Raw genomic sequence first — 23,963 nt, forward strand, 5'->3', positions numbered from 1 at the left:
CAAGGAAACGTCGTTTGGAACATTTTAGCAAATTGATTCAACGGAATGTAGGTAGAGCTTAGTTTTAATAGTGCAATTACAAGTTAATGTTGTTTATATCAACATGGAATACCATAGATATTCCAGAGGATTTGATATCATCAAATAAATATCTACATATTATTCATACAGATAACCTAATATTTAACGCAAAATATTTTTTCAATATCATGGTCTAAACTGTAACCAAAGTATTGGTATAAACGTTTATAAAACTGGAACAAAGACGCTGGGTCTATACAGTAACAGTACATAATTCCATGGCGCCATAATATTTCATTGATTTTCTTTTCAAATAGCATCAGACGAGCAAGAAGAAAGGTTTGTCAGGCTCTTGATTCTTATATTCTTTGGGAGAAAAATTGCATTGGTATCTCGATTCAAATTAAGCAAATGTGAAAGAAGCACAACTTTGTGTCGAGAGGCGAAATACTTGGGTACATAGTCTGGAGAAATATATGACTTTATGAGGAGTTCTTTTCCGTGCAAACAAACAAAACAATATATTTTAGAAATCAATCTAATTGAAAATAAATGCCGAAATAAAAAGCCTTTCTCTCTGATGTTGAATCGTCCTCAATCTTGAAAATTGTAACCTGTAACTACAAGTAGGAAACAAACGAAATCCATAAAGTTTTAAGAACGCTCATTACAATATAATTGAGAATGGTGAAGGCTCAAATTAATTGCACGATATTGTAACACGTTCCCTACGGTGAATTAAAACACTAGACTTAATATAAATTTATCTGAAAATCATTAAACCTTCACACAATTATAAAGATCATTGACTATAGGAGCGTATATTGACGATGGGAGGTATGTTATTGCAATTTACAAACTCTGTAATTCATATTAACAATATTAGAATGCTTATAACAGTCTTTGTGAAATATTAAGCCGGTGCTAGGGCGTGGACGGTAGTTTGCACTTGACAGTACCCTCCATCAAACCGAGCCTGCAACATTTTCAAATTTGCCGTGTTGGGCTTTCTTTTAGGATTCTTATTTCTCTCTATTTAAACGTATCTATTTATTATACGGCTTAAAATTTTCTGAAAATAACCGGTACTAATTAAAAGGTTTCTAAAAACAAGAGCGATCAGTGATCACATGTGTCGCCTCATGATGGCCAATGTCATGTTGGGACAAGTTTTGTGACAAACAGACAGACAGACGGGCAGTGCACAACTAGACTTGGTACTGATCATTCCTGTAAAGTTTGGATGAAATTGCACCAGTAGTTTATGAGGAGTAGTCCGGACAAGCTTTTGTGTATCTGGCAACACACAGAAAAAACACCTTTTTATCAAAGGGCCATAACTCGGCCAAATATCATTCAACCTGACAACCCGTGCAATATGCGCAAGGATTTGAGCTACAGATCAATCCTGTAAAGTATCAATAAAATTGCATTAGTGGTATAAGAGAAGTAGTCCGGACAAACTTTAAAAATAAAAATTATTAAAGGGCCATAACTCTGACAAAAATCGTTGAACCGGAAAATGCTGACAATATGCACAACTAGACTTGGTACTTATCATTCCTGTAAAGTTTGAATGAAATTGCACCAGTAGTTTATGAGGAGTAGTCCGGACAAGTTTTGTGACGGACAGACAGACAGACGACGGAGAAATGATCCCTATATGTCGCCACTACTCCGTGGAGGCGACACAAAAAGGGAACTTATGCCATATGATAATATATTGTTATTATCTCAAAAAGACACGACATGAACACTTTGTTGAATGGCAGCTGATTATTTTTACGGCACGTCAACACATAACTGGCCATATCGTGGCGAATGCTATAATAGGCTTAAAATGTTATGTAAAACTTTGTAAATGACAATAAAAATGAGACAATTAGATCCTAGAGTACAAGTTTATCTCTTTCAAATAATTAATGATGTTTTTTGATGGAATTGTTTTAAAGAGTTCTTTGAGTGAATTTACACAATAAAATCTATTACGGGCCTGTGGAAAATCATGACATTCAAGGAGAAAATGCTTAACAGTAAAATTTTCATTACAAGCTGCACAGAAAGGGACATTGTCATTCGTGAGGAGATAAGAGTGGGTAATTTTAGTGTGTCCAATTCGGCATCGAAGAAGAACTGTTTTATCATGGCGGTTTGACAGAGAAAGAGATGGTGACACATCAAGACATTGGTTTATATCGTGAAGTTTATTAAAAACGGCATTGTCCCAATTTGCTTTCCATTCGGATGATACGAGTTTATTTATAGCTGGTCTAAAATCACAAGCAGGTAACAATAAGTCAGTTTTTTTAAAAATTTAATGATTGTTTAGCTTAAGCATCTACTTTTTCATTACCTCGTATACCTACATGACTTGGGATCCAATATAATTTAACATATTTTGTTTTAAGTATATCATGAAATTAAAAGAAGTTTCCTTATCATAATATTGTCACATTTTTTTTATTTTTAATGGATATTAAAACAGAAAATGAGTCAGAAAAATGTCACAAATTTATCATGGGTATGCTGTTCTCTGTATGACAATGCTAAATCTATAGCTTTTGCTTCAGCAGTAAAAATTGGTGCATTATCTGGTAACCTCATACTAGATGTAAAATTATTTTCAAACACAGCAGCACCTACTTTGCAACCTTCTTTTGAACCGTCCGTATAAATATGTATAAAATCTTCATGTTCTTCCTTAATTGCTAGAAACTTCTCTTTGAAATGTTCAGGTGAATTTGATGACTTTTTTATATTTGAAATGTTAATATTTATTTTCGGGGAATAAAAAGTCCAAGGTGGAACATCCGCATCGTCATTTTGAAGGATACTGTCTGGATTAACTTTAGGTTTATCTAAATCATCGTTTAAACGAAGGCCTAATGGTTTAATTTCCTTTGGTTTGTTAACAATTTTTTCAGTATAACTTGGTTTGAAAAAAAATATTTTTACCTGGATGTTTGCTATTAAATAAAATTCTAGTTGCATATTGAAGTGATAGCTTATTTCGACGAAGATGAAGCGATGGTTCCCCCAGCTTCCGCATCTAGACTTTCCGCAGGTGAGCTGCAAAAGCACCTTAAGCTAAACATAGACCCTGGTGATGTATGGTATCTAGCATTTGAAGATATGATTTTCTTGCGGACCAATATAGTACAGAACCATAATCTATTTTTGACCGGATAAGACTTCTGTATAATTTCAGTGATGTGGAAGAATTTGATCCCCAATGTGTACTTGATAAAACCTTATAAATTAATAAATTTAAAGTTTTTAGGCATTTAGTTTTCAAATGTTTAATATGTGGTATAAAAGAAAGTTTTTTATCAAATATAATTCCTAAAAACTTAGCTTCATCAACTACTGGCATTTTAGAACCAGATATGTAAAGTTCAGGGTCATTATGGTGTTTCCGCAATCGACAAAAATGAACACATTGACTTTTTGACTTTGAAAATTTAAAACCATTTTCTATTGCCCACTTTTAAATTTTCTCTAAATTTTGTTGAAGTTGCCTTTCAATTGTTCTCATATTTTTCGATCGATAGCAGATAAGAAAATCGTCATTTAAGATCACGGTTTCATATATTAAACAGTGGACAAGAAAGATAACAAGTATACAATTGAAACAGTCGGCATGTTTATTTGTGCAATTTTTTTCTGTTTACAGCGCTGTATTGTGTGTGTCTTCTTTTATTTCTTGTATACGTCTGCTTATTACAAGGTAAAACTAACCAATATCATTTTCTAAAGTCCTTAATTTCTAAAGATTCAAAGGAGTATTGCTAAAATTGTAAAATTTTAATATATATTATTAAGGCTCTAATAATTTTTCACGAAAAATCATTGCGAAACAAGTTCTTGCAACTTAATCTTAATCACTCTCGAGTCCGCTACCTGGAACCAGCCAGTACTGGTGTTAAATGAAGAAACATGGTTGTAACACAAATAAGGCTCGAACCCATGATCTCTGGCTTAATAGCAGACACCTTAACCACAACGCCACCGCCCCAACATCAACAACCAGATAACAGTAGTGTTCATCCGTAACCGCATTGTTAAACGTGCTGACTTATGATCACTTCGCCTTCTGATTTTGCTTCTATTTCCTTACAAGGAGTTCAGATTCGTTCATGTAATGAAACTATTGAACTATCTTACGAATGGGCTTCTATAATCAGGATAAATCAATTCTTTGATAAATAGCGTAATTTTTATATCTGAGTTAAACAATGTTAGTAATATTCATCAAAACTGTAAATGTTTTGTTTTTCTTTACAAAGGAACTGTTGCATTACAGTGTTATTCTTGTGACAAATTTGATACCAGCGAAGATTGTATGAATATAACTGACTGCAGAAATGATGAGGTACACTTTCGCCCTATAATATTTGTAACACATAGTACTAATTTAGTCTAGAAATCACTTTACATTGAAGGCTATGGAACGTCACAATTGTAAAATAAATGCTTATTATATTTTCACGGTCATGCTTAAAATACAAACATCATCATTTTAAGGATATTATGAAAATAAGTACTTACAGAAAAATGAAGGGTTGAGACCAAGATCATACGATGTGTCGGCTTATCTTCATATGTACTTGGCGATGTGAATGGGGAGTCTAATCCAGTTACCTCTCTGGCGTAGGTTCGATCCCCGGGAGATGCTTTGGTAGTTAAGCACGGAGAAGGTAGTCTAGTACTGGTGTAACTCTCCAGGAACGTTGGTTAGGAAACTACCCGCCTATATGACTGAAATACTGTTGGGAAATGGTGTAAAAGGAAACAAACAAACATGAATGAATGGGGAGTCAGCTGCAGGTGTTTGTGACACTTGGTTTTGTTGGGATGCGAAAACTGAATGCCCTTCCTTGTAAATCTTTGATCGATGTTCACCCATCAATCATACAATGCAATAATAATTTTTCAACCTATCTCATAGGTGTGCTATGCTCGTGCTGACGGTACGTCTTCTGGAAAGGTAAAATACACGGTGGGATGCACACGTGATATGGTACGAAAATTACATATTTATGCTATGAATGTGAAATAAAAATGCCTTGCAAGTAATGTCTTTAACATCTAGACATAAATATTGGTGAACCATTTTTATCATGAAAATAAAATTATATATTAGAATGTAGAATTACTTTATACTTATATCAATATCATATTTCAAATCTTAAACATTGGGATGGGGGATAAAAATAGTTTCCCCCTAAATAAAGTGCTATAACAGGATTATACTTAATCTACGTCTCTAAATTTTATCATCCGTTTTTTTTGGATTAAATATTCATGTAATAATAAGAAACATTTCTGAATAAGATAAAATCACACTTGACCAATCATCATTTGTCAAAAAGAAAAGTTATGAGCTTCTCTGAGAATTGGTTGCAAGTTTTAAGAATTACCTCACATTTGATCGGCGTATCGCTTTTGTTTTAAACATAATCATTCACGATTTGTCCTTTTGGTTATATTCATCTTCATTTGTTATTCTTCAATGTTTAATATGATGATTATGATGTATTTATATGAATCTATGTTTTGTAATGTAACATTATATCTCATTCTGATATGTTCCTGTTTATTTTGTTTGCGTCACAGCAAGAAATCGGTGCCGGGCTGAATTACTGACCATGCCTTGTTTATCTGTGTTATCATTTATTTTCTTATGTCTAGGGCTGCGGTTTGTAAACGTGGGCTGCCTTGTAGAACTTAATTATCGTTTCCCACTTATTTTAGTGAACGGCATTATTATTAATCTCGTTCAAACTATTCAATTGGTAATATATTGAACTATGTTTTACAATTATTGCAGTCTGCACAGAGAGAAGACGCGACATTTTGTACTAATATGTGTTTGGAGAACTTATGTAACTTAAACCATTGTAACATTCCAAGTGAGTGTTTTACCTCATTTGATTAGTCAGCCCGATTGATAAGCATGGATAACCTTTCCCCTAGTTGTTTACAACACCCTCATCCCTTCCGCGACCCTCTATACTCTTTCATATATATTTTATCCTTTTGTTGGCCCTTAAATAAATACTTTTTCTTGAATATCTTTAACAAATTGACGGATTTTATGCTGCCCGAAAAATTCGGGGAGCATATAGTCGCCATATTGTCCGTCCGTCAGTCCGTCCGCCCGTCCGTACGGACGTTCGACCCGTATTTGTGTCCGGCCCATAACTTCTTTATTTGAAATCGGATTTAACAACCATTTCACAGAAATGATCACCATATTAAGACGACGTGTCGCGTGCAACATTTGGGTCGCTACCTTGAAGGTCAAGGTCACAGCATGACCTTGCAGCAAAATCGTGTACGGCCCATAGCCTCGTTATTTGAAGTCGGTTTTTACAACTATTTCACAGAAATGATCACCATATTGAGACGACGTATCGCGCGCACCATTTTGGTCGCTATCTTGAAGGTCAAGGTCACAGCATGACCTTGCAGCAAAATCGTTTCCGGCCCATAACTATGTTATCTGAAATCGGATTTTACAACCATTTCACAGAAATGATCACCGTATTAAGGCGACGTGTCGCGTGCAACATTTGGGTCGCTACCTTGAAGGTCAATGTCACAGCATGACCTTGCAGCAAAATCGTGTACGGCTCATAGCCTCGTTATTTGAAGTCGGTTTTTACAACTATTTCACAGAAATGATCACCATATTGAGACGACGTATCGCGCGCACCATTTTGGTCGCTATCTTGAAGGTCAAGGTCACAGCATGACCTTGCAGCAAAATCGTTTCCGGCCCATAACTATGTTATCTGAAATCGGATTTTACAACCATTTCACAGAAATGATCACCGTATTAAGGCGACGTGTCGCGTGCAACATTTGGGTCGCTACCTTGAAGGTCAATGTCACAGCATGACCTTGCAGCAAAATCGTGTACGGCTCATAGCCTCGTTATTTGAAGTCGGTTTTTACAACTATTTCACAGAAATGATCACCATATTGAGACGACGTATCGCGCGCAACATTTTGGTCGCTATCTTGAAGGTCAAGGTCACAGCATGACCTTGCAGCAAAATCGTGTCCGGCCCATAACTATGTTATCTGAATTCGGATTTTACAACTATTTCACATAAATAATTACCATATTAAGACCACGTGTCGCGCGCAACATTTGGGTTGTTTTTAAACTTTGAACTTAGTCTGTGACATAACTAACACTACAAGAGGTATACCTTCCTGTGTCCAAAACCTTTTCGGGGAGCATCACCCGGTTCAACCGGCTTTTGTTTTTTTTGTTGTTGTTTTTTATTTCAGTTTGGAATTATTTCATTATAAAGTCCCCTCCATGTCTCACCCCTTTGCTTTGTCCTGTTTTGTTTGGTTTGTTGTTAGGTTCCTTGCCTATGTTTTCATAATTTACACATTTTATACCTCAACACACACTCTGCAAGTTATGAAATAAGCCATAGCACAAATCAAATTCTTCGCCAATGTAATATCGTCCTATATCATAAATATTTTTATATCCCTCAAAACGAAGTTTAGGGGGGTATAAAAGAATCAGCTTGTCGGTCGATCGGTTGGTCGGTCCACATCATGGTTTCCGGACGATAACTACAGTATGAAATGAGGTATTGTAATCAAACTTGTTGTAAAGTAAGCGTATATGAAGACCCCGGTTGGTATTACATTTGGATCCCGTGATCTTAAGGTCAAGGTCACCGTTACTAAAAATAGAAAAATTGTTTCCGGACAATAACTTGATCTTGGTATGAGATATGGTTATCAAACGTAGTGTATAGGAATCGTAAATAAAGACCACGATTGATATGGCATTTTGACCTCCTTAGATCAAGGTCAAGGTCATCGTTACTAAAAATGATAAATGGTTTCTGGACAATATCAAGAGTTAGGTGAGGTATAGTGATGGGGCTATGTCCGGCGTCCGTCGTCGTGCGTCGTGCGTTGTGCGTCGTTCATCGTCAACAATTGGGTTGTTAACAGTCTAGCAGTCACAGTTTTGATTGGATCATCATCAAACTTTGTCAGAATGTTTGTCTCAATGAAATACAGATCGAGTTCGAAGATGGGTTATCTCGGGTCAAAAACTAGGTCACAGGAGCTAAAAATAGAAAAAGCTTGTTAACACTCTAGAGGCTGCAGTTTTCATCCAAATATTCTGGAAATTTGTCAGGAAAGTTGTTTTGATGATATCTAGATCAAGTTCGAAGATGGGTCATCTCCGGTCAAAAACTAGGTCACAGGAGCTAAAAATAGAAAAAGCTTGTTAACACTCTAACAATTGGGTTGTTAACAGTCTAGCAGTCACAGTTTTGATTGGATCATCATCAAACTTTGTCAGAATGTTTGTCTCAATGAAATACAGATCGAGTTCGAAGATGGGTTATCTCGGGTCAAAAACTAGGTCACAGGAGCTAAAAATAGAAAAAGCTTGTTAACACTCTAGAGGCTGCAGTTTTCATCCAAATATTCTGGAAATTTGTCAGGTAGGTTGCTTTAATAATATCTAGGTCAAGTTCGAAGATGTGTCATCTCCGGTCAAAAACTAGGTCACAGGAGCTAAAAATAGAAAAAGCTTGTTAACACTCTAGAGGCTGCAGTTTTCATCCAAATATTCTGGAAATTTGTCAGGAAGGTTGTTTTGATGATATCTAGGTATAGTTTGAAGATGGGTCATCTCCGGTCAAAAACTAGGTCACAGGAGCTAAAAATAGAAAAAGCTTGTTAACACTCTGGTGGCTGCAGTTTTCATCCAAATATTCTGGAAATTTGTCAGGAAAGTTGCTTTGATGATTTCTAGGTCAAGTTCGAAGATGGGTCATCTCCAGTCAAAAACTAGGTCACACGAGCTAAAAATAGAAAAAGCTTGTTAACACTCTAGTGGCTGCAGTTTTCATCCAAATATTCTGGAAATTTGTCAGGAAGGTTGTTTTGATGATATCTAGGTATAGTTCGAAGATGGGTCATCTCCGGTCAAAAACTAGGTCACAGGAGCTAAAAATAGAAAAGGCTTGTTAACACTCTAGTGGCTGCAATTTTCATCCAAATATTCTGGAAATTTGACAGGAAAATTGTTTTGATGATTTCTAGGCCAAGTACAAAGATGGGTCATCTCCGGTTAAAAACTAGGTCACAGGAGCTAAAAATAGAAAAAGCTTGTTAACACTCTAGTGGCTGCAGTTTTCATCTAAATATTCTGGAAATTTGTCAAGAAGGTTGTTTTGATGATTTCTAGGTCAAGTACAAAGATGGGTTATTTCCGGTCAAAAAACTATGTCACAGGAGTTAAAAATAGAAAAAGCTTGTTAACACTCTAGTGGCTGCAGTATTGAGTCAAATATTCTGGAAATTTGTCAGGAAGGTTGTTTTTGATGATTTCTGGGTCAAGTTCGAAGATGGGTCATGTTAGGTCAAAAACTAGGTCACAGGAGCTAAAAATAGAAAAAGCTTGTTTACACTCTAGTGGCTGCAGTTTTGATTCAAATTTCCTGGAAATTGGTCAGGAAGGTTGTTTTTGATGATTTCTAGGTCAAGTGTGAATATGGGTCATGTCCGGTCAAAAATTAGGTCACATTGCCCAAATATGGAAAAATCTTTATAACACACTAGAGGTCACATGTTTGACTCAGTTGTCATCAAACTTGGCCATGATGCTTGTTTAAGACATTGCTTGGATGCGGTTGTGTCAGGTGAGCGATCCAGGGCCATCATGGCCCTCTTGTTTAATTTTGTTGTTGTTGTGTTTTTTGTTTTAACACCATAAAATTGAGTGCGTCATATTTTTTTCAGATAGTATGTCAAAGAGCATTTAAAATTTTAGCTAATCTCTCGATAGATTAGTCAATCAAACCGAAGGAAAATTATTCATTCATGATTCTAAACACTTTCCGTTAATTTCTTTAAAATTTCAGAATGCATGTCTTGTTTACGCATTTCACGTATTTGTAAAGTTTTTGTCTTTTAGTTTCACCAAAGGGAGGTAAAGTCAGGCCTCCTCGTTGCATGTCCTGTGAACTTATTAGCAGTCCAGACACCTGTACAAATCTTGTACAATGCAATGAAAACGAGGTTTGTAAGAAGCAGTTCAAATAAATATGGAACAAATGTAATATATTTGATACCGGAAGATCGTCAAGCACGACTTTATAGTTCTGTGCGCATGTTTATCGTATCTTTCAGTTCTTTTTATTTGAACCATTTCAAGTTTGATTGTTACAGTTTTACAAATACTGTATTATCACCCTTAGGATATGTTTCATGTTTTAATTAGTTTTAACGTTTTATCTGCGATATATATGCTTCAAACCGTCTGATCTCCTTTCAAAGTCAATTTAATTTAGTTAAGCCAATTGTTTCTCATTTAGGGTACACGCATTCTTTAACTTGGGGACCATAAGCCATTTATTCTAGACTGGCACAAAAGGTGTCACAATGTAGGTTTCATGATATCCTCCGTATGTATAATTGCCGATGGTTCTAAATTCATTTTTCTTCTCTTTTATTTTTCAATCATAACAACAAACATTCAAATCATAGAACCTGTAAGTAAATACATAAAAAATAATGTCAAATCAATGTTATCAGATTATGACAAGTATATTTGTATCTTAAGACCTTTTTATAAAAGTTTTTGACAGAAGAAAATGAGTTCTAAGAAAAGCTGATACTACTATAAAGTGCATAATAAGTATGAAAAAAGAGAAAAGAAAGTGTACAAAAAAAGGAAAGATAAATGAAGAATAAGAGAAGAACAAGAGAGAGAGAGAGACGAGAGAGAGAGAGAGGGGAGGGAGAGAGAGAGGAGAAGAGAGAGAGAGGGGTCAGTTATGTCCCTATTAAAAGATAGTTGAAAAAAGTACATTCATAACAATATTTGGCAAAGTTTATACTTAGTGAAAAAAACTATATATATTTAAAAAAAATGAAAAAATATACGGAATGAACTAAACGGGGATAACAGTTGTAGATCGTTTCCTTTTCTATGTGTATATACATAATTATCTGTCTAAATAGTGTGGTTTTGGGGTCTGTAAAAGTTAGGTTTTATTGAAATTTGGATATATTTCTTCAAAAATTTGTAGATTGTCTTGAATTAATGATATTTCTTTTTCAATTCTTATCCTGTAAGAGAGAAATGGCATATTTTTTTCAAAAGTGGGTATATTTTTTATATTTCATTTTAAATAATATGAAGTATTTACACAGAATTATGATAAAATTTACAGTGTTATGTTTACCTAATATACCGAAACACACCTGTCTTAAGCTTAGAGGTATTTCATTGTTTGTCAATGCTTAAACTGGCACCAAGAAGAAACGTGGCTGAAATGGAACTTTCCCAGTAGCGCCCATGATTCCGGCCTGGTCAAACGACCCTGCCCAACAATTTTCAAATTACCGTATTTTCGGGCGTTTCTTTAGGGGTTCTCCGATGATCCTCGATCAGACTGCATACCTTTTTGTGTAATTGTTTGGTTTTTGGTGGTGAATCTACTTCGAAATTTGTAAAAAAATATAACTCAATCAAAATGAATCTGCAATTCTCTTGTAATTTTGTTGTGATTAATGCTTCCGAGGGATCACTTTGTTTCCAGATTTTTTTCTGTTTAAACCGTGATTTCTTTTCATTTTTTTCAAAATATATACTAATAATTATAACAATTTGAATGGAATTTAATTTGGAAAAGTAAAATATTAATTTGACAATTATATAAAAATTTCAAATAAGCATATGTTGATTCAAAATAAATTGAAAAAAAAATCGATGTAAGAATCAATCAAAATTACAATAGATGTGCTGGTGCCTGTCATTTACGACGGGTAATATTTGAAATTGTACATGCTTTATCATCTTAAAATATATTTTATAAACTTTGTCATATATCTATGTTCTTCGCAATTTCTAGATATGTTATATTCGTGAAGTTGTGGTCTACGGAAACAAGAGATTTCGAATGGGATGTATGAGTACAATTGTAAGCGACATGTCCTTATTTTTATAATGCTTCCCGAAGGGAGAGCAAGTAGTCGCCGCCTTGTCCGTCTGCAAATCTGTCCGTTCGTTGTGCTTGTCAGTAGCATAACTTAAAAACCCTTGGAGATAATTTGTTGAAACTTCAAACACTGGTAAAGTGCATTGTCAAAGAACCAACATTCTGTTTTGCACCGGTTTTGAATTATCTCCACCCTATTAGAAAAAATACTTTCCGGGACATAACTCTCAAACTATAAGAGATATCAACATGAAACTTTGTTGGTAGATAGATCTCAATAAGTAAATGTGCAATCGATAAGAATCGTAACTCTGCCTCACCCTATTTTTGAGTTATTGTCCTGTGTTCATTTTTACATTTTGAACTTCGTCGGGACATATCTCTGAAACTGTATGAGGTTTTACGTGAAACTTTGTAGGAACATAGATCTAAATAAGAATTTGTGCATTGTACAAGAACCGTAGCTATGCCTTGCCTAATTTTGGAGCTAATGCCTTTCCGGGACATACTCTTTAATTATAAGAGATTCCAACAAGACACTTTGTAGGTAGATAAATCTGATTGGGTAAATGAGCAGTGAAAAATATCAATGACTCTGATTTGTCTCATTTTTGGACTTATTGCCCTTTGCTACTTTTTAGCATTGAATTTTGTCCAGGGCTATAACTCTGAAACAACAAGATGTGTATATTTTCTGTGTCCATAACCTTTTCGGGGCATCACCCGGTTCAAACTGGGCTCTTGTGTTTTTATTTTCATTATTTTGGCAGTACATTCCTTTTAACTTTAATGGAATACTTCATGTAAAATTTGTTAACACTTTTTTATAATTTTGTAATCATGGTTTATTTCTGTATGTTATGCTGCATAAAACACGGACAAAGAAAATCAGATTTTAACGGATTTGGTATTACTCACACATTTACTATTCATGTATTGTTATTTTCATACTGCATTAAAACAAAATACACCCTTGGTTAAAACATCGTTAGAAAAACGAAAGCATGAACATGATGAAAAAGCATTTAACTGTTTTCTTGTAGCACTGCACAAGAAGTACTCCGGACTCGATTAATCCGGGGATAATCGTTGGAAAGCGTTCAAATGTTGCACACAATACTTCGACAGCGTGTTCTGTATGTTGTGACAAAGACAATTGCAATACAGTTGCATGTGAACACCATACCTCATGTAAGTGTACTTGAAATCAGTTTATTTTAATACAGTATGAAGTTAAGTGATTAAATCTAGACTAATATAATGGACTTTGTGGTGTCTGGCATGATACCCGTTTAATGTTTTGTTTGCAATGGGATGAATAAAATGCATGCCGATGAATATTGATTATTACAATAAATCACGGAACATTGTTTCACATTCTGATATTAAGGTTAATACATACATAAAATAACCATATGTAAATCTATTTGAATATCGCATTTGAGGCGTTATATTTTGCAGAATTCCTTAAATAATAACATTGAAATATAGATGTTTGACTATGTCAGGTATATAACATAGTTCTGTTTGAGATATGCAATGATTTAAATATATATCGTGATAAAAAAGCACGATACAAAAGACTATAGACAGTTTTTATGTACAAAAACAAACAACAGTACACAATTAATGAACAGATATTTTTTTCATTTTCAAAATCGAATATCGCATACAAAGACAAAATTCAATTGATTTCTGTGTTTGTAAAATGAAAATACACATATTAAAGTATGATCATCCTAGCAGGCACTATAAGGAACTGAAAAATTGACAACATTGTTCAGATATATATCTTTAAGGGCACCTCAAAGGACTCAAGCTAACAATCACACAAGCAAAATGTTTCTACAAAAAGATGTTGAAATTTATATTGTAAAATGGTGTCACTAACCCGGACATTTTAACATGTGTTTAATTATCCACATACCTAGAGAACTTAATAAAAAAATCCCTAGAATTTATCAAATGAGTGCCTGTTTTCGAAGATTCCCTAATTTATTTCAAAAGTGCATGGAATGATTTTTTAATATATTAATTACATTTATCGTGTAGTTCTATTTTTTTTATTATAATATTATTGTTAAAGAATAAAAGAAAGAAACAAAGTTGACCATTCTGGGTTTTGAATATACGGCCTTCAGTTTCAATGTAGTAAACAGTAGTTCTAGCTCTAACTCTTCAAAGCAGGGATAATGCATAACGATGGTAATACCTTAATGGAAGAAAGAATAACTGAGTAACTAGTTTAAAACATTAGAAATGTTCGTTCTTTTGAAGCTTGTAAAACGATAACCTCAAATAACACGGCATTGTTTTAGAACATCAAAATTCCAAAAAAAGTTATTTTTTCATGCCGTTAATCTGGCACAATGATTTTTTTTACTCTTTTATTCCCCAGCGGTCGGGACCATCTATGCACTCCAGATGTTTGGTGACCCTTCATGTTTTAACAAAAATGAAGATTCTTGTGCTTCATTTGGAATGCTTGACACAAATGCTTGTGTAAAAGTGCCAAAGGTAGATCAACTTTGTCCAAAAACTTGCGGATTATGCGGTAAGTATAAGTTATGAAGTTCTTGCAGATCTTTCCCCCTACTGTGTGTTTGGCAAACTTGTAAAACTGACTTTTCAGCTCTATAATTTCTCAACCGGTGCTAGAGTGCGTGAGGGATTTTGCAATTATTTGTAACCGCTCATTTACAGACCCGATATAACGATTTTCGTTCAATTTTGATGTGATTTATGCTTTCGATGGATCAACTGCCGCCCATACTAAAACAAGTAAATTAATTGAATTGTATCAAAGAAATTGCGTAGTTTAATAAATTCCATTTCACAATAAAAATAATCAAATATTGTCAGAATTGAAGGCTTGTAATTCATGTCAGAATTTAAGGCTTGTAATTCATGTCAGAATTTAAGGCTGGTGATACAATTTCATCAATAAATTTGTTATCACATTATATAATATAAGAAAGTGTGGTACGCATGTAACTGTCTTATTCATTTTTATTTATCAAATTTGTTTCTGTTTGAATTTTTTGTTGTTGTTAATACAGTTTAAATTTGTTGCTGTTGTGGTTGTTTTTTAATCTTACATGTAAATAATAGTACGGTTCCGCTTACTTACTAGGTTAACCTAACTGTTTTACACAGACATCAAAATGTTTTTATTAAAAATAAACAATTTCACGTGTCTGGTATGATTGGTCAATAAAATGACCGAAAAGCGAAAATGTAAATGTTTAGGTCATTACGGATGGTCACAATGGCACGATTGGTCTGATTGTTCAAAGACATGTAGCCAAGGGACAGCGGTAAGGAGAAGGGACTGTCTGTATCAAGTTCATGTAGCGCATGCTCAAAACTGTACAGGCATATCAATAGAGACAAAGACTTGCAGTGACAGGTTATGCTTACGTAAGTATATAATAATGCCATGAAAATTTAGTTAATTTAATTTTCAAATTTGGTTTACTGTTTAACATCTGAGCAGCATGAATATTTAATTTGTTCTGTGAATTGGCTATAAATACTTTTGCAACGAGCTTAAAGTGTTGATTTGCTTTTGTCCATCGTCGGATACCCACGATTGATAAACATGTTACATAACATGCAATCAACCGTGGGTAAAATGAATCGATTTGCGTCGATATACAGCAACAGTGCCTAAAATAATCTACCAATGACATTCGCGTTTTTAACAAAATCTATATTCTTTCAACAGCTGAGGTAAAAAACTCAGTAGGAGGAAAAATGGGCACGCCCACGGTTGAAAAACCGTTTAGCCACTGGTTCTTGACTAAAATCAATCGGGCAAAAACCTATCGCAATTATCATTCTTCTGCAAGCAGATATCAAATCCAGAAAGGAGAAACATCAACGCTGTAAAAGTAATATCTATACTCTTGCTGTAAATTCTTTAATTTCATGTCTAAACTTTTCAACGGTTCTATGGTTGTCGGCAAATTGTTTGTAATACCGAAACTTCGCTACAGAAAAACAAAAAAAAAAAAAAAAAAAATCGAGCGGGTTATTTGATGGTTCTTAATTCGCCTCATGAAATCGTGAGGCAGCCAATGAAATAGCTGCCTTTGTCACACCTCTAATCGACTGAATATCGGCAAAAAATCCCACGGCTGATAAATGTTAATGGTTCGGCCGTGGGTATCCGACGATGGCTTTTGTCATTCCATCAATCAATATAATGTTCTTTAGGCTCGTATACTGATACAGCTGATGCTATGGAGAAAGAGAGAAGTTGCACTTTTCCATAGGTTCAACGAACTGATTCTACGTACATTGTTTAGCTTTATGTCTGCCTTTTCATTACTGCTGAAGGAACTTTTCTTTTACAAGTTGGTCTTCCTAAATGTTAAGAAAAATGAAGTGAATTACTTATAAGATTACTGGTAATGTGTCAGAACTATAAAATATTCAGGAAATATACAAATATTGTAGTGATATACAAACGGGTATATTTTGATAAACGACCACACACATAAATATTTGCATTGTTTGAAATATGTTACTGAACAAAAGCAATTCATATTATCAAATGAACTTATTAAGTGCAACAAATTTGAGTGATTAGTTACTCACGTCGAAACAGATTTGTACTACGATTCCGTAAAGGTGATTCTAAAAAAGAATACAATTTATTTGGTGTCACGTAATCAGATTTTATTCATATTGTATTCATAATTAAAGGTTCCATACAAGGATATATTTGTATTGAACGAATAGAGTGGTCTCACCCGCCCTGTGTGTTGAGGAACTTTAATTATGTCTGCTCTATAAAGAATAATTTATCATACTTCATGGCCAATTCGGTTCGTTTTATATCCGATTGAAAGTGTATCCATTATTTCAAAATTAAGTGTTGTTTGTTTTTTTTTTTCTTTGTCGATATTATTTTCCATGAAGAAATGGATTACTGTATCAAGCACGTTAAGTGTCGAAACTGGATCAGCGATTTTGGAGAGAAATAGAGAGGATGCACTTTTACACCTTTCGCAGAAACAGTCTCAAACAAACCGGACCATGCTTTATTATAATTATTATCATCATCATCATCATTATTGTATATTGCTTCCGAGGGATCTCCTCTGTGTCAGTATCTATTTTAAGTCTTGCGGTTTGTAATCGACAAAATATATCATGTGAGCTGTATAAAACTGACATTTTTGTGCCCCCACTTTATGGGGGGGATTTAGATTTTCCCTTGTCCGTCTGTCCTTCCGGGCGAACATCCAATGGTCTATGAGCTTCATTCCGTCCATAATTTTAATTAAAGATAGAAGGAAATCCCGTAAACCGACTGGTTTATGTGGTAATTTTACTGGTTTATGGGGGAAATGCCACATAAAGATCAAAGAAAAAGCACATAAACCCCAAGTGTTGGCCCATCCGTCCGTCCGTTCTCTTTTGTGTCGCACGTAACTCAAAAAGTATGTGACCTAGAGTCATGAAACTTAACAGGAATTGTGATCAGCATGTGCAGATGTGCACCTGGGTATTTTCATGTGGATTTATTCAGTATTTTTAGAGTTATTGTCCTTGACTTAGTAAATATTTGCAATTTTCAACTTGTGTCGCACTTTACTCAAAAAGGATTTAACCTAGAGTCATGAAACTTTACAAGAATGTTGATCAGCATGTATAGTTGTGCACCTGGGTATTTTCGTGTAGATTTATTTAGTATTGTTAGAGTTATTGCCCTTGACTTAGTAAAAATATGCAATTTTCAACTTGTGTCGCATGTAACTGAAAAAGAACTTGACATAGAGTCATGAAACTTTACAGGAATGTTGATCAACATGTGCAGTTGAGCACCTGGGTATTTCCGTCTGTTTTTATTTAGTATGTTTAGAGTTATTGTCCTTGATTTAGACATTTTTTGGAAATTTTCAACTTGTGTCGCATGTAACTCAAAAAGGATTTGACATAGAGTCATGAAACCTTACGGTAATGTTGCTCAGCATATGTAGTTGTGCACCTTGGGTTTTGCTTGTGGATTTATCCAGTATTTGTAAAGTTATTGCCCTTGACTTAGTAAAAACCGTTTCATTATGTTGTGCTATTTGTTCCTTGAGTGCTTGAGTTAGAATCAACAAACTCTACAGAAATAATGATCATCGTCACTAAAGTACAGGAGTAATGATCAACATCACTGTGAAGATATGCACCTAGGACTTGGCATGTGGTTTTATTTCAGTTTTGTTAGAGTTATTGCCCTTGACTTACAGTAGTACAAATTTGCATTTTTCAACTTGTTCATTTCAAAAGGTATTTGACTTGTAGGCCTGAAAGTTTACAAAAATGTTGGTCAGCATGTGTACTTATGCACCTTTGGGTTTGCTTGTGGATTTATTCAGTATTTGTAATGTTTTTGCCCATTACATAGTAAACGATTTCTAGTTTTCAACTTGTGGCACATGTAGTCCAAAAATATTTGACCTAGAGCCATAAGATTGACAGAACAGTGGTGTGTGGGAGCACCCGTGTGCTATGGACACATTTTTAGTTATTAATAAGTTGTTGTTGTTTTTTTTTCGACATATAAATGCAAATGGCAATTATTTCGTATACACAATACAAGACTACTTCCTCTGCTGTAATGTTTTTTTTTATTGTATTATAATTGTTAAACATATAAATTGCCTTCTTTATTAACATCACCCAGACAAAGAGGTGTGGTCTAATTGGGAATTATGGGGCCAGTGTTCACGTACATGCTCTAATGGCACAAAGTCAAAAGTATGTCACTGTTCGTTTACACAATATATGACTACTACCACTGCAAAAATGTTTTGCTTTTTATTTCATTTTAATTGTTAACGTATAAATTGACTTTTATTACAATTTTTCCAGACGAAGGGGTGTGGTCGAATTGGGGATCATGGGGACAGTGTTCAAGTACATGCTCTTATGCCACAAAGTCAAGAGTACGTTACTGTTCTGGAAGTGGTCAAATACATGGCAACTTGTTTTGTCCTGGTGACCATTTTGATATTTCGCAATGCAACCTACTGGACTGTCCAGGTAAAAAAATGAAAGAGAACAGGTCAATAGCAAACTATTTTTCATTTAACTTAAAACTGTATTTTTCTCGATAACAATGAGACCTTTAAGATATCTAATGAATTCAAACCAATACTATCTTATGTTCACCGATCGATAGAAATGAAAAAAGAGACAATTGAAAAGTTTAACAGGGTTGTATTATTTGTAAAAATGATTTCATAACCGCCGTATGAACACATCTGCATATTATGCCTAGATCCTAAATAAAACGGCCGCCGTCCGATTTAACGATGTTTACATCATCGGCTTTGACGATTTCGCGAACGCAGGGCGATTTTTAATCTGATACTCTGCGTGATCATGAATGAAACTGTCGGCCAAATGATATCACAGACAGCATTCAAAGACCGGACGGCGTCTGTGCGATTTATAAATGGATTGGACGGTCAACATGTGCGCGCCGGGCTGTAACAGTTACATTTTTAGGCAACTTCAAAAATTTAAACCGCAATTACAATAAACTCAAGCCGCAGGATCGCAGTACGACAAAACAATAACCGACCAGATCTTGTGCATAAAGCGTTCAGGTACTGGCCGATACTTGTTCGCCAACTGGTGCCTATTCGGGCACCGGGCGGGGCACGGGCGATGTCCGCCCGGGTGCCTTTAAAATTGGACAGTGTTTTTGTATCAAAAACAATATCCGATCCGAAATACATCGCCCGGGCGGCGACCGGTCGATGCCCGCCAAATGACTTTTTCAACTGAATGACCCCAAAAGTTTTCCAGACACCGTTAGCTTTTAAGTGGTACTTAAACCTCGACGGCGCCCGTCCGATGACTAAATTTAGAACTTCATCTGTCTGATTGTCACGATGACCGGACGGACATTGGCCGATATTAAGGGGTTCTTTTTGGAGAAATAGACGCCGTCCCGCGGCCGTTTGTCATTTCTTACTAAGGCAGAAGTTCAAAATTTTACCTTTACCTGTTTAAATGTTGAATTCTCCTAAAGCCAGTGCTAAGGAGCGTGAAAGGTAGTTTCACTAGTTTGCACTTGACAGTACCGTCAATCAAACCGAGCCTGCAACATCTCAATTTTGCCGTGTTGGGCTTTCTTTGGAGATTCTTTCTTTTTTCTCTATTTTTTTCAGTTTACTGGCTTGACCACATACAATATTTATAATGTTTTTTGAAAATTCATTTGATGTATTGTCCCTATTATTGAACAGCATTGTACACAGAAGGAAAATCTTATACCATTTACCTAATTGTAACCGTTGCATTGTTTGGATTTTGTTTAAAACAGTTTTCATAAATTTGTTGTCTACTTAGCGTATGACTATAGATGTATAATTTAAATTGTATTTTAGACCAAAGACGAAGAGGCATTACATTTGTAGTACTTAAATTTTCGATTTAAACGTAAAAAATTGACAAAAGAAGTTTGAATTTTGCTCATATCTTATTTTAAATTATTGTTGCAAAAAAAAATAAAACGTTTTCATTTTTCACCCAAGTTTGTCCATCATCCAGCTGGGTATACAAAAGGCCATCCTGTTATCTATTCATACGTCAAAAAATGACATTTGACGCTGCACAGGTGATTGATTATTGTAACTTTTTGTTATCATTTGATCGTATCAAATAATTATTATCTGAACAGGGAAAGTAAACGAAAGATTTAATTTTTTACTTTCAAGACAAACATATATTTTATTTGTTTCTCTACTGAAGATCGAATGTGCACATTTGCATTTTTATTGTTTGTTTTCTCAATTATTATATCAAATAATTGTTTAATCAAGGAAAGTGTGCTTTACATTAATGAAATAATTGTTTGTTTTATCTTTAAGAAAACTTGTCATGGAAGAAACGCGTCATTGGTACATGTTCAATCAACTGTTGAAAACTCCTTTGTCGTGTCTTATCTTAAGTCTCATAATGGTATGTTATCCCTTTTTTGAGCACTACACGTTATTCTCCATTCTCAAAAGTTGGCTATTTTTAGTCCTGTTGACTTGATTTTTTACCAATACACTGCAAAAGATTACAATCACAGTGGATATTGGCTTGTCATTATCGATTCTTGTGTTCAGCTTTATATTATCCTGAAAAAGAAATCAATTATACATATGACAAAGGGAAATGTCCATAAATATGGTTCAGAATGTATTGATATCATACAATTCTTAAAAACAGTGGAGCAGAAAGTTTAATGTTGTATAATTTTTTCATAATAATTTATAAGTCAATCACCATTATAAGAGCCAATCTTTGGAAATACATTACTAATTCAACAATGGTGACAGAGAAAAAAAGGATCATAATTTCACTATTATGAACTATTTCAATATATCATATTTTTGTTATTCAGGATTCATTCAATATTTATTACAAAATCAGTTGCGAACGCTGCTAAATACATAATTCGAGAGGAAAAGAAAAATATGAAGTAAAAGCATATTCTATTTAAGTCCATCTAGATTATACCTTGAACAACTTTACAACAGCAGGTGTCAAGTGCTGTGTGGCAGGTGTAAAAAGTTGCCCCATACTTCACTTCAGTGTTGTTGTATTTTTCTGGCCCTTCGGGATCACTGATGCCATCACTATTAAGTGTTGAGAATTGAGTACCGCTCAAGCCGGTGCTAGGGGGCGCGAGGGATGTTGCACGTATTCATTATCCCTCATGCACAGTCACAATCAAACCGAGTCTGCAATTCTCTTGTAATTTTGTTGTGATTAATGCTTCCGAGGGATCACTTTGTTTCCAAATTTTTTGAAATATTTGTCGAGATTCGGCACATTTAAAAAAAGCCAACAAACTGCATTTTTGATGAACTTCCCAATTCCCTGTGCCCTTTGACATTGTGGGCCTATTATACAATCATATAATTGTTTTCTTTGAATTCCTTATCAGTTACAAATTATTTCCTGTTATTCAATCATTTATTTGTTTTGTTTTTTTTAATTCCTTATAAGTTAAAAATTATTTGTCGTTTTGGCGGTTGACCTGTCCGTGTTTTGTCTTGTGCCCTGTCCTGTTTTTGTTTGGGGTCCGCCTGGGCTCCTTGTCACTGGTTCTTGTTGCTGGGTCGTATGTTGGTTACGTTCATTGAACACCGCCTTACCTTTTTGATCTTGTTTATCATATTCGTAATTTAACGTAGATTTTTTTTCTTACGCCTGTGCTATGGGATGTTGGTAATATAATAAAATTACCACTACCGTCCATCAACAGACTCATGTGACATTTTTTTATTTCGCCGTTTCGTTTAATATTGCTTTTTCGGCATTCTTTTTGGTTTCTGTTTTTCGCGTTTTTAGAGTTACAATTTAATTATTATAATTATTGGTATTTATTTCCTGTTTAAGACATATGTGACAGTTAGAATTATATTGCAGATTCTGACACCGGCTGGTGGTTGGGTATGACGGATTCTGTTACTGAGGGAAACTGGGAATGGTCAGACTTAAACCAAAAAGTCAACTTTACGTGTAAAATAATTACTATTTTTTCTTGAATGTTTTTCATGTTCTATCATCTTTAAGATTTGATATTACTTTTGAAATAAGCGTAAGTATTAGTTTTGCCAAAGTTACGCAAATCCATAAACAATGTCAACCAATGATTATTCCCAAACCCTGGGTACATATCAGGTTATTAATTATATTATGATATTTATTACTCAAAAGCTAGTCAATTTTAAAAATATGAGTTTTTGATACTTAAACATCTTTTCGAAAATTGGAGAAAAATAATATTGCCAAAATGGATTCAAATATTTGTGAGAAACACTTTTTTAACAATTAATATGTATTTGAAACATCAGCTTCAGAAATGCATTTCAGTGGATGCCATGTTCATTGTCCGTAATATACATGCACGAAAATACCGTGTCTGCATTGTTAAATGCATATTTTTTTGTAACCAATTTTAAGATACGTACAACATACTCTTAAGCAAGGTCAATTCTAAATATATATCGTTCATGTTAGTATATAGTTCACAGCCGATGTTTTCATATTTTCAGTCTGGAATGATAAACAGCCCGACAATGATGGTGCTTATGGTGCTGAAAACTGTGCCGTATTCCTTGCAGAGTTTCAGTATAAATGGAACGATATTGCCTGTAACAGGACGTACAACGTCATTTGTAAAAGAACATAGTTAGAATGCATTTCCTATTTTCCGACTAGGATCAAGGCCTTTCGAACATCGTAGAATTCATACTTACAAAATTTGCGTCATATATTTCAATATTTATAGACTTAAATGGAAAAAATGATGTTAACTGTTGAGACCAGTTAAATGTTATCTGTGAAATATAGATTATGTTATAAGAAATAAAGGATTATTCAATGTATAACTATTGTTCTGTTTATTTTGACAATGAGAATAATCTCATAAATAAATCCAAAAGGTTGGCGTCAATGATCAGACTCAATCAACTGACCCAGCAACATTTTTTAATTTTGTCTTTTTCCTCTATTTTAAGCGTTTGTTGTGACGTGTTGAGGCCGTACATTTAAACAAAACTATTATATATCCGATTGTTGAAGATTGTTCAGCACAACATCATAATTACTTTTTCCTACATGATAGCACAAGTGTCCCTTACATGACTACTGTATAATCAGCCTTACGACATGCTGCGTGCTTTAAGCACCTGTCATTAAAATGACAAGGTGAGGTTTTGTTTATCACAATTCGTCAGGCGTCCGGTCATCCCTCGTCCGTCCTTCCGTAAACTTTTACTAGAAAGAACGAAACAACTTAAAAAATCTACTTTAAAAAAAAATTTAACCCAAATAGCTAGAGCTTAGCTATTAAGTATGAAACATCTTCAAGGAAGTGTCTCTCAAGTTTGTTTTTAAGCCCCTGAGTCAACATTGGCCCCACCACGGAGG

The 23,963-nt window shown here is 34.5% G+C and overlaps 1 protein-coding gene across 2 annotated transcripts; it reads left to right on the forward strand.

The window, feature by feature from the left end:
* The first annotated feature begins 792 nt into the window (after nucleotides 1–792).
* On the forward strand, nucleotides 793–23,422 carry LOC132724086 (SCO-spondin-like). 2 transcript variants are annotated; one of them, XM_060708898.1, is made up of 16 exons: nucleotides 823–858; nucleotides 2,074–2,307; nucleotides 3,695–3,748; nucleotides 4,308–4,393; nucleotides 4,970–5,041; nucleotides 5,852–5,933; nucleotides 9,995–10,098; nucleotides 11,937–12,005; nucleotides 13,067–13,214; nucleotides 14,422–14,577; nucleotides 15,273–15,443; nucleotides 18,897–19,067; nucleotides 20,570–20,652; nucleotides 20,906–20,996; nucleotides 22,458–22,550; nucleotides 23,087–23,422. In XM_060708898.1, the coding sequence occupies exons 4-16, from the start codon at nucleotides 4,364–4,366 to the stop codon at nucleotides 23,221–23,223; spliced, it is 1,407 nt and encodes a 468-aa protein (XP_060564881.1). In that variant the 5' UTR covers nucleotides 823–858; nucleotides 2,074–2,307; nucleotides 3,695–3,748; nucleotides 4,308–4,363; the 3' UTR covers nucleotides 23,224–23,422. The 2 variants fall into 2 exon arrangements, with proteins under 2 accessions (XP_060564880.1, XP_060564881.1); XM_060708897.1 differs by lacking the exon at nucleotides 2,074–2,307 and having other exon boundaries at nucleotides 793–858.
* Nucleotides 23,423–23,963: the final 541 nt, after the last annotated feature.

Source organism: Ruditapes philippinarum, unplaced genomic scaffold (assembly GCF_026571515.1).
Source record: "Ruditapes philippinarum isolate M1 unplaced genomic scaffold, ASM2657151v2 ctg8811_1_1_1_1, whole genome shotgun sequence".
Taxonomy (NCBI): Eukaryota; Metazoa; Mollusca; class Bivalvia; order Venerida; family Veneridae; genus Ruditapes; species Ruditapes philippinarum.